Here is a 12049-nt window from a genome sequence, read left to right as displayed (position 1 = left end):
CAGCTCGTATACTCCAGCGCTGCTCTTTTTTGGACGATTCTCCTCGTTGTCCAATCGCTTGTTACAGTCAAAACACCTCAAGCGTTCCTGTCAAGGGTGGATTAATGATTCCATTATTGCAAATTTGATTTGATTCTTTGCTTCAATATTCCATTCTTAAATTGAATATTGCAATGGTCAAACGGCGACTCAATTCAAAACTTGAATGTTGATTGGATTGTTTTGTGCCTTCACGCATCACGCATTGCCTAAACTATTCAACCGTCAAATGTCACGCATCGTGTTTTCTCTTCATTTTCTTCTTCACGTTCTTTATTTCAACCCTATGAGAATACCAAAAGAGAGGCGAGACATTTTGGTACACTGAAAAGGCACAAAAATACTACTGGCAGAAGAAAAAGTGGGAAACATGTCGTCGACCCATTTTTTGCAAATTGGGGAACATTTTCAAATTCTCACGTGTCTGTCGCATGAATGAAATGAACATTCGAGTTTTGAATCGAGTCGCCGTTTGAACATTGCAATATTCAATTCAACAATGCAATACTGAAGCAAAGAATGAAATCAAATTTGCAATTCTGGAATCATTAATCATTGGCTTACCACTGACAAAAGCAAAGTTTAAACCATCTTGTCCACCACGGTAGTTGATGCAGCATTCATTAGAAAAGTTAAGTTGTTCTTTACGCATACAGAATAAAAATACAATCAGTTTCGTGACAAATTTTTGACGCCGGTAGACGGGCGTTGCATATCACACCGACCGTCGATAAAATATTACCGTATTTTCTCAATTAAACGCCCCGGCATCAAACTTCAAACTTGACTTCAAACTTGGCTTCGTGTATCCGGCGTTTATTTGAATTGTGCAGTTTATTTGAGCAAACTTCTTATTAAACAAGGGTTTGTAGTCATTATTTATGAAATGAATGTATCTTGCCATCATACCTAAAGCATCACCTCAAATAAATGCCTAAAAGGCTTAGTTACCACTCTACCTTGGAGACCCGGCGTTTATTCGGGGCCCGGCGTTTAATCGAGAAAATACGGTATATATATAAAGTCAAAATGGCAATCGAAACATCAGGCGCCATTTTGAAGCTCATTTCGGCATTAAGTTGCTGGCTTATAAGCTCTTGTAGTTAAAACTTTTGTTCAAATTCCCTTGAAGATTAGCACTTAGCAAAATGTGGAAGCGTATTCTTAAAAATGCTTTAAAATGTCCATTTACGATTTCACCGTGAGTAAACAAAACTCAGTTCTCAATCCGCTGGTTGCAGCTGGTTGATTTATAAAGGAATGTTTTATCGCTATTTTATACCTTATACAGACAGCACCGTTTCTAACGTTTTTTATTTGCAAAAGGGTTTTGTTTGCCAATATCACTTGAATGATTCTACATAGATGATTCTCTTACTTTTATTATTTATTTGCGTGTTGTTTTAATTTGCGAATTCCCGCTCAATGCTTTGGAAAATTTATTCCGTAGTTTAAAAGCTTTTTGATGAGTATATTTACTTACGTTTGTCACAATTTGTCACCTATCAGTACATCAAATTAGCTGTTCGATGGGCTTGTTTTTCCTTCACCTTTTATAGCTCTTAGAGATACCGAAAATTGTTTTTTCAAGGATGGATGGATGGATGGATGGATGGATGGATGGATGGATGGATGGATAATCTTTATTTAGAAACACGGTCAAGTGCGGATGGTTCGTCGCAACCTTACAAATTTTGACCGAAGCAGACAAATCTTCAAACGCACCGCCGACAAATTTTTCCCTGGCAAGAAACTGGACAAAATCGACAAAATAAACAAAAACGCGTTATTCTTGTCAGTCATCAGCAATTGGGCTGTCTGCAGTTTAACAAAGTCGCCTGGAGCACAGATCATATTTCAGTTTAAAACCAAAAATGAACCACACATTGGCAGCAAACACTGGCTTAGAGAATACGACTGGTTCAGCAATGATTGTTCTTTCCAAGGCAGAAGGAATCGCCTGGTGCAGCGCTTTCCTGTTGACATCTATTTTTATTGTCATAGGAAACTTGCTCACAATTGTTCACTTTGCACTGAACAAGAAACTTCGCAAGAAAAGTTTATTTCTAGTCATCAACATGGCGCTTGCTGATCTAAAGTTAGGAAGTCTCTCTCTACCTATTTACATTTTTGATGTCGGGTCTAACTTTTAGCTTTGGACAGGAGGATGGTCCAGGTCTCTGCGTATTTTCTACACAGTCAGTCGTTGACATTATTTTCTTCAACGCATCTTTAATTTCTGGGGCCTTTATATCTGGCGAGAGATTATTCGCTATTTATTGGCCACTTATTCACCGAAAACTATCAATACGAAAACTATACATATCGCTTTGTTATTTTTACGGTGTTGGCCTTAGCTTTATTTGTAGCTGCAGTTGTGACGGTATTACTGGTATTATAGTACTTAACTTCAGTTAAAATTGCCATGTATGCTTCAATTCCATTTGCCACAATTCTTACATTCACCATTTTAGGTTGTAACATCGGCATTTGGAAAACGTTTCAACACGGAATTGTCCCTTCACAGCATCAAAACAGAGCCTCACATGACAAAACAAACGTTTAACAAAGACCTTGCTGTTTGTATCTGTTCTCGCTTTGTTGTCGTGGCTTCCTTTAATTATTTTGAACTGTTTAATCTATGTCTATCGTGTGCAGATCCCTTGGCTATTTTATGACCTGGCGAACATTTTAAATTATTCGAACTTCTGTTGTCAATCCAGTTGTATATGCATTAAGAATTCCTGAGTTTAGAGAAGCACTGGCTTCGTGCTGTTTTAAGATGCAAGCTGCGATCAAAGCAGATTGCAAAATACTGGAAAGAAGAGAAAAGTAGAAACAAGATATAACATGACTACCGCTGACGCCGGCGACACGGCTACCATCATTACAAACTGAACACCTTACTCACTTTGAACTAGGAGTTATGGACACCAAACTGCAATCAACCGAGGCGAGAGAAATTTAGTATTGATGTTGTAGCTTGCTTTCTTTTGTGAAGCGAATCTGATTCTAATATTATACGGTCCTGTTATTTTAGCACCTTGTCAAAAATCACAAGAATTTGCAAGGATGCCCAGAGCTCTCAACCTTTGGATTTTGAATCAAGCGACTTGTCCATTACGGTGTCCGCAAGGCGTGAGTTGACTGTATACGTTTTTCCCTACCCTATTTCACACAGACCCTAACCAGAAGTTGCTTTGGACTGGAGTGTGCGTAAACATCTAAATACCCACTTTTTAAATCGTACTTCTCAAGGGATAAATAATAAAATAATAAAAATAGTTTATTCTAAAAATTATACCGTATTTCCAACCAAAGTGCACAAACCATACGATATTTCAGACCACATTTTATTTCCCCCGTGATGATAAGCGCCCTGAAAATTTGGGAAGCATATTCGCGAAAATTTATTTTCAATGTCAATTTATAATTTCACTGTGAGTCAAAATAACTCAGAACTTAATAAGTTTGCAGCTGGTTAATTCATAAAGGAGTTTTTTCTCTATTTTAAAACATACAGAGCAGCAACGTTTTTAATGTTTTGACACTTGAATTATTCTACTGAACATAGATGGCTCTCTTACCTTTATCATCGGTGGTGCGTGTCGTTAAAAGCCAATTCTCGTTCAATGCCTTACACAATTTATTCCCGGTAGTCTTACAGTTTTAAGATAAGTATGTTTGCATATGCTTGTCACAATTTGTGACAACTGACACTTCATTATAAATTTCCCCCATTTGCTGCCGCGAGAGGCACAAAGCTGAATACCACTGACTCAGCCTTTAAAATTTCGACGGCGGGTGGGGGAGTATTAAAGCATTTTTATTTCCACCATTTATCATCATTTATCATCAGGAGAAATGAGGTAGCCTTATGGTTAGTGCGCCGGACTCCGGATTGAGCTGTCCGGGTCGGAGCCTTGGCCGGGGCATTGCGTTGACTGTATTCTTAGGCAAAACACTTTATTCTCATAGTGCTTCTCTCCACCCAGGTGCTTATTTAATATCCTGTTCGCAATCCGGTACAGTTCAGGTATTCGTTTTCCAAAATTACACCGAAGTATCTAAGTAGAATGCTATGTAGATTTAAGCAAATAGCTCTATTTCGATAATTTAATTCAGCCTTAAACAATTGACATCACTAGGAGGCTCTGGGGAATAAACCCCCACAAACTCTACAGTTCATTCCCCGGAGCCTTGTACTGAGGTCTATAAATAAAATAAAAAATAAATGGGAATTTACAGTGGGATCTTCCACTAGGTGGCTCTTCTTGATCCCAATGATTCCAGGTCGAATTGGATTTGGAATTTGGAAGTGTTTTAGGCTGAATTTTAAGATATATCGAAATTAGGCTATCAAAAAATTTGGATTTTAATAGGCCATTTCCGAGTTACCCTTTGCCTCTGTTTCAAAACGAGTCTACGTGCGAAACCATTCAAATGAAAATGAGTTTGATTTGCATGAAAATGGACCTGTAGGTGAAACTCATTTTCATATGAATGGTTTCGCACGTAGACTCGTTTCGAAACGGAGGCAAAGGGTAACTCGGAAATGGCCTATTCCATTGTCTAAACATAAGATGCTTGTTTTAAAATTCATAAACAAAGAAACATGGAGTAAACATTTGCTTTCAACTTCTTTGTTTATTAACTGAGTCCAAACATTTCCGTGGAAGACAGTATTTTTTTCCCCAGGCCTATTTGTTTTTCTAATGAGGGCTCTAGAGACGAGAATTAATCACTTCAGATTCAGCGATGATTGGTTTTCTATTAAAGGAAAGGACTGAATAATTTGCATTGACGTTCATCTGTTTTGCTAATCAACACAGGAGTTCCCCCGCATCAACAAAACCACACGGTCCTTGTAAGATCAAAGACTAAACGTTTTTCATTGCTGAGTTTAAAGCCAAAAATGAATAACATATCTGCAGCTAACACTAGCTTGAAGAATGTGACCGAATCATCAATGACTGTTCCTTCTAAAGCAGAGGGAATTGCATTGTGCAGCGCTTTTATCTTGACATCTGTGTTTATTGTCGTTGGAAACTTGCTCACAATTGTTCTATTTGCAGCTAACAAGGGGCTGCGTAAGAAAAGTTTATTTCTTGTCATCAATATGGCGGTTGCTGATCTGATGTTAGGAACTGTTTCTCTACCAATTTACATTTACGATGTCGGGGCTTATTATCATCTATGGACGGGAGGATGGACGATGTCTTTGTCTATTTTCTACATGAGTGTTGACACTGTTTTCTCCCAGGCCTCGCTAATTTCTGCAGCTTTCATATCCGGCGAGAGATTTTACGCCATATATTGGCCGTTTAAGCACCGGACACTATCAATGCGAGCATACCGCATTGTTATTTTTGTGGTGTGGACACTTGCTCTCCTCAAGGCAGCTGTATGGACTGCATTAGATCGCTTTATTTCACAAGAACATGCTGTGCATGCTTGGAACGCATATGCCTTGTTTCTAATATTAATTGTTTGCGGTTGTAACATTGGCATTTGGAGAAAATTCCAACATGGCAGTGTCCCTTCACAGCAGCACAACAGAGCCTCACAAAACAAACGCTTAACAAAGACCTTGCTGCTTGTATCTGTTCTTGCTTTGCTGTCGTGGCTCCCTTTAATTATTATGAACTTTCTAATCATTGTCTTTCATGTGCAGATACCGTGGATATTCTATTTTATGGTGAACGTTGTAAATTATTCCAACTCTTTTGTAAATCCAGTTGTGTACGCATTAAGAATTCCTGAGTTTAAACAAGCGCTGGCTTTGTGCTCTCCCAGAAACAAAGCGGCTATGAACGAGGAAAGTAGCGAAGGAAAATATAACGCGACTGCTTGTCACGCAGGCTACACGGCTAGCTGAGAACTTTACAAACAGATCCAAGTCACCTACAAATGGCGTTTGAACAGGAAGTTACGAATACCAATTTGTTATCAGCCGAGACATCAGAAACTTTGTCCTGATGTTGTAGCTTGCACTGTTCGATGAAACGAATCTCTTTACATGTAACCCATTGACTCCTGGAGATTATTCAAAAAATCACACTTTTTAGACAATTTTGCATTGATAGTTTGGTCAGTTATGAGCTAAATAAACCTACTCAGAATGCTACTTGCACTGGATTTTATTGTCGGTGGCTAGTGGTGTATATTTATATACAAATTTCCTGGCTTTTAAGGTCTTATAGTAAACACTTGTAGTTAAAACGTTTGAATGTGTAAATTACCTTGAAGTTAAGTACTCGGCAAATTTGGAAGCGTATGCTCCTTGCCTTTAAATTAAAATTGCTTTAAAATGTCCATTTACAATTTCTCTGTGAGTAAAAATAACTCAGTACTCAATCCGTTTGCAGCTGGTTGATTAATAAAGAAGTTTTCGCTATTTTATAAGTAATGCAGGGCAGCACCGTTTCAAACGTTTTTTTTTTTTATCTGCTTGTGCTCAAATGATATTTGAATTATTCTACACAGATGCTTCTCTTACTTTTATTATTTATTTGCGTGTTGTTTGAATTCCCGCTCAATGCTTCTGAAAATTTATTTTGTAGTTAAACAGTTTTTTGATGATTATATTTACATACGCTTGTCACATCTCAGCACATCACAAGTTTTTCCCATTAGCTGCTGCGATGGGCTTGTTTTTCGTTCGCCTTTTATAGCTCTCAGAAATAAAGTATGTTCTACCAAAATTATGGCGTTTATATTCTAATTTTCCTTTCATCTTTAAATTGAGGTTAAAATTGAGCAAAAAGAATAAGATGGCTATATATTAATAAACGACCAAATTTGTGGAAGAAAAAAGGTGCTTCGAGACGGACGGCGTATCATATATGACGTAATCATTGAATTGTAAAGCCACGTTAACAATTCAATCGCGCTCAGAGTAATCAGTTCCGAGTTTCATAACTGAAACTGGTTTTGTCGACGTTCTAGCACGGGCGGATCCAGAAAATTCAGCGAGAAGGGACCTCGTGTCATACCCTCAACACAAACCTTATTTCTTAATATCCACTCAAAAAACGCAAATTTTAAAAAGCAAATCCAAGTAAAAATGGTGGGAGGGAGAAAACGGCCCGTTTCTCGCCCCCTAAATCTGCTCATGTATCGTGGCGTTACAATCTGGATTTTACAGTAATTTTAAGACAAAAGTGAGAGCTTTTCGTCAGCTGTATTTAAGCAATTTCACATTGTTTTTATTTAGTACTATTTAGGAGCGTCGTGATGAATAGAATGGCTATGATGTGAGTACTTATTACTACAAAATATTAAAACAGTCGGCAAATATGACATGATGAGATAATGTAATGTGATAATTGATCACCTGGATTGACTATATAAAAGAACATTTCCTGAAGTTCAACTTGAGCGGTCTGCAGTTCAACTAAGTGGTCGCAGAACTCTTTTCCTTGCGCCAAATAACAACAGCTCTGCACATATTTTTTTGATCTTTCAGTTGAAAATCAAAAATGAACCACACATTGGCAAAAAACACTAGCTTAGAGAATACGACTGGTTCATCAATGATTGTTCTTTCCAAGGCAGAAGGCATCGCCTGGTGCAGCGCTTTCATATTGACATCCTTCTTTATTGTCGTAGGAAACTTGCTCACTATTGTTCTCTTTGCATTTTACAAGCAGCTTCGCAAAAAAAGTTTATTTCTAGTCATTAACATGGCGTTTGCTGATCTGATGTTAGGAACTGTGTCTCTACCAATTTACATTTACGATGTCGGGGCTTACTTTCAGCTTTGGACAGGAGAATTGTCGAGGCCTTTGCGAATTTTCTACACAGTCGTTGACACTATTTTCTTCGACGCATCTTTAATTTCTGGGGCCTTTATATCTGGCGAGAGATTATTCGCTATTTATTGGCCATTTATTCACCGAACACTATCAATACGGACATATCGCTTTGCTATTTTTACGGTGTGGACGCTAGCTTTATTTGTAGCTGCAGTTGTGACAGTATTACAGTACTTAACTTCAGTTAAAATTGCTATGTACGCTTCGATTCCATTTGCCACGATTCTTACATTCACCATTTGCGGTTGTAACATTGGCATTTGGAAAAAGTTTCAACATGGAAGTGTAGCTTCACAGCATCAAAACAGAGCCTCACAAAACAAACGCTTAACAAAGACCTTGCTGTTTGTATCTGTTCTTGCTTTGTTGTCGTGGCTCCCTTTAATTATTTTAAACTGTTTAATCTATGTCTATCATGTGCAGTTCCCTTGGCTATTTTATGACCTGGCGAACGTTTTAAATTATTCGAACTCTTTTGTCAATCCAGTTGTATATGCATTAAGAATTCCTGAGTTTAGAGAAGCACTAGCTTCCTGCTGTTTTAGGATGCAAGCTGCGATCAAAACGACATGCAAAATACTGGAAAGAAGAGATATTAAAGTAGAAACAAGAAATAATATGGCTGCCGCTTTGACGCCGGTGACACGGCTACTGACATTACAAACTGATCCTACTGAACTACAATTGGCGTTTAAAAGCTAGAAAATAGGACTTAAAGTAATTCTTCTTAAATTTTCACACATTAATTTTTATTTTATTCAGCTTCACATTTGTAATCTATTTTTAAGGAAAGTTGGTGTGATGTCTAACGAGTTTACCGACTAAATTAAATGTAGATGTACGTAGATGTAGAAGTTATGGATATCAAACTACAATCAACCGAAACGAGAGAAATTCTGTGTTGGAGTTGTAGCTTGTTCTCTTTTGTGGAGCGAATCTGATTCTAATGCTATACGCTCATGTTATTTTAGCACCTTACCAAAAATCACAAGAAGCTGCATGGATGCCCAGAGCTTTCAGATCTCTTTCCGTCGTATTGCTCATATTTGCTTGTACTGTTTGACTTTACCGCTAACAAAAACACAGTTAATAAAACCATCTGGAACGCGGCACTTAGCTCTTTAAAATGGTTTGCGGTATTTGCATAAAACGTTTACTAAGTTTCCCGTTTACAGAAACTAAAATATTTTCGTGACAAATTTACGAGTAGTGCTGACAGGCATAACATGTAACATGCACTCAAACACAATTAATTTTGCGATAAACGTCGTTTACAATGAATGTAACACACCCAAACATAAGGCCCTATTAATTTTCATTTTGGTATTAATGCTGCCGGGTTATTAACAGTCGATTAAATTTCTCCCAAGATTAGAAAAGTCTGATCATATTACTTCTTACACAATTGTGGAAGACTGGACAATATCGGTGAGAATTTTAGAAGTAGTTAAAAATGGCACGGTTGTTAGCAGATCCTAAACTAAAATAACGACCAGTAAGGGTAATAACAGATACTTCATGTACGTATACATGCCGTGTATGATGTTCTTTAGAGCGCAATTTGTAAAGCAGTTTGTTCGGTGCACCTTGTATTGAAAATTTGGTCTGCAAGCTGCAGCTAACGTTCTCAAATTTTGCAAAAGGTCATCGCTTCAGAATTACCGTCTTAGGTTGCTTCTTTGAAGTACATTACCAATCAGAGCGGTATTTTGCTGATGGCAAATATTAAACCAATCTCTATTGGTTTTTTTAATTTTCAGCCAAACGTAACTGAAGGAAATACAAAAAATGAGACCCCTGGAAATAAACAGTTCCTGAAAATTTAGCGTGTAAGGAAGTGTTTGTGTTCCCTTAACTCGAGCTGCCCACTTATGTCGCCACAGAGGCGGCGGTCAGAAGGCGCTCGTTGCGACAAATGATAAAAAGCTTATATGCAAATAATACTTTTGTCAAATAACACTTACTATGATATTAAAATCCATTGACTATAAAGTAAATTTTCACAAACATTGAACAGAAGTTTGCTGAATTTTACACGCATCACAAGTCGAAGATGGACGAATGAAGAATTAAACTTTATCAAGTCTTTAACAAAAAGCTGTTTTTCGGGCAAAAATTAAATTGTACTGTACAAGTAATAAAACAGTGAAAGAGACATTGTTATAAAACAAATTTGCGCTATATTTTCTTTATCTGCAAGCAATTAAATTTATTTTATTTGTTGTCATTCAAAAGAACTTAATTTTGATAATACAATTCATGTTTTAGGGACCACTTTAGGCGGCGTTCGAAATTGCACTACAGTCGAGAAAAGAGTATAAAAGCTATTAGTGTTGATGAACCAGCTGAATCAGTACCGAAAAGAGCAATAAAGTACCGCCTCATTTTGACATGTGACGAGCCCTATAGCATATTTAATTTTCCAATTGCTGTTATAATATTTCACAACGAATCTTAGCAAAGTTGACTTGCCTTTTGTCTGTCTTTTGTTATTTTAATGTAGCGAAAGATAATTTTCCTGAGAGTGAAAAAATACCTCAGTACTCAATCAGACAATCCGCGCAGTTCTTTGTTATGAAAAGGTACATACAAGCCTTGAAACACCAAATAACTGGTGGTCGCCTAACTAATATTAGATTATGCAATTCGGACCCAAAGACAACCAAAGACAAAGTGCCTGCATTACTTTAAGGGGGGGTCCTTCTTAATTATAGATATAGAGCAGTTACTAAGGAATTGCTAACGATGGTTTTACGTAGCAAGTCATTTTGGAGCGTTTGGTAGTTCTTAATGTGTTTAATGGTGAATTTTTAGTGGGAATTTAAGATCCCTAAAACGTGGAGGATATAGCCGTGATTTAAAACACTTCAATCGAACAAAGTTGTGAAAAAACTTAAAAGTAGGAGGTCTAGTTTCCAAAAAATGACGGTAAATAAGAAGGACCCCCCTTTATCGGCAAAGTGTCAATCTTGATCATTTTGTTTCCTTTAGAGTTTCTTACTGGTTATCTCCGGCTACCATCGCGATATTTACTGCCATAAGTTCATTGGATGATTCTGCAAGTTTCTTCAATTGTCCGCCAGTTTTTTTTTTTTTTTTTTTCTTTTTTTTTTTCCTTTGGCGTCCTCCAAGCAAATAGATACGAATTAGAACTAGCTTTGGGACAAATGTACAAGGAATTCTGACAGTCGCTGCATATTGAACAAAAGATTATGCTATGATTAAAGTTACTTTATTTCTACCATTTATCGTTATTTATTAGTCCAGTAAAAATACTGAATAACTGGCGAGCTCTACTTTTAGGTGTGCCTTAATCTAAATTTTTTCGCCCGTGCCTGCTGAAATCAGTTCTAACCTCTCACGTACCATCCTAGTATAAACAAAACATTGCGTTGTAAACATAGGCGTACGAGGCGGGGGGGGCGAGGGGGGCTGCAGCCCCCCCCCAATGCCGAAATTTTTCGGGCAAAATGCTTAGAATTCGGGCAACAAGCCTAGAAAAAGAATAGAAAATAAGCCGACAAATCTCAACATTACGTTCGAAACGAATTACATCTATAGAAAAAAAGTATTGAAAATATACTGAATTTTGTGGTTCAAAAGTCCAAATTTCTCATTCATCTGTTTTCGTTTTCTCTCGCAAATTGCTATAATCATGGTCAATTTTTCGCGCAAATTTTGCGTGATCCCTCAGTTTGATTTAATTGCAATCACCTTTTCCATAGCTTGCGGACTTTGAGAAAGTCTATTTTTTTTCGGGCAATAAGGTGTCCGCCCCCCCAGGTCCGAAAGTGTCCGTACGCCTATGGTTGTAAAGCTCACATGTGACGAAAATAAAGACAATCGCTGTATTTGTCTGTTTGTACACAAAGGATATTGTCTTCATCCACCAACAAATGCTCTTTAACTAAAACTAAAAGAAATGTATGAGACCAGCTCTAAGAAAAGCGGTGGCCTAATGGTTAGTGCACTGAATTCCTGATCGAGCGGTCCTGGTTCGAGCCCTGGCCGGGACACTGCGTTGTGTTCTTGAGCAAGGCAGTTTACTCTTTTAGTGCCTTTCGTACTCTATGCTCATGTAAATAAATGGGTACCGGCGCATTTAATGTTAGGGGAAAGGGGTAAACCTGCGATGGACTAGCATTCCATTCAAAGGGAGTAAAAATCCTAGACTCTTAATACTACTAAAGCTG

At 37.6% G+C, this 12049-nt stretch overlaps 2 protein-coding genes across 2 annotated transcripts; both read left to right on the top strand.

Moving 5' to 3' along the window:
- The first annotated feature begins 4729 nt into the window (after positions 1-4729).
- On the top strand, positions 4730-6045 carry LOC144647955 (adenosine receptor A3-like). Its single transcript, XM_078507624.1, has one exon. The coding sequence runs from the start codon at positions 4955-4957 to the stop codon at positions 5915-5917; it is 963 nt and encodes a 320-aa protein (XP_078363750.1). The 5' UTR covers positions 4730-4954; the 3' UTR covers positions 5918-6045.
- Positions 6046-7516: 1471 nt separating this feature from the next.
- On the top strand, positions 7517-8785 carry LOC144647945 (adenosine receptor A3-like). The gene has a single exon (XM_078507616.1). The coding sequence runs from the start codon at positions 7521-7523 to the stop codon at positions 8556-8558; it is 1038 nt and encodes a 345-aa protein (XP_078363742.1). The 5' UTR covers positions 7517-7520; the 3' UTR covers positions 8559-8785.
- Positions 8786-12049: the final 3264 nt, after the last annotated feature.

The sequence above is a fragment of the Oculina patagonica genome, chromosome 1 (assembly GCF_052425735.1).
Source record: "Oculina patagonica isolate OP01 chromosome 1, crgOcupat, whole genome shotgun sequence".
NCBI lineage: Eukaryota > Metazoa > Cnidaria > Anthozoa > Scleractinia > Oculinidae > Oculina > Oculina patagonica.
The sequence above is the reverse complement of the archived record's forward strand: the minus strand, read 5'-3'. Positions and strand labels throughout refer to the sequence as shown.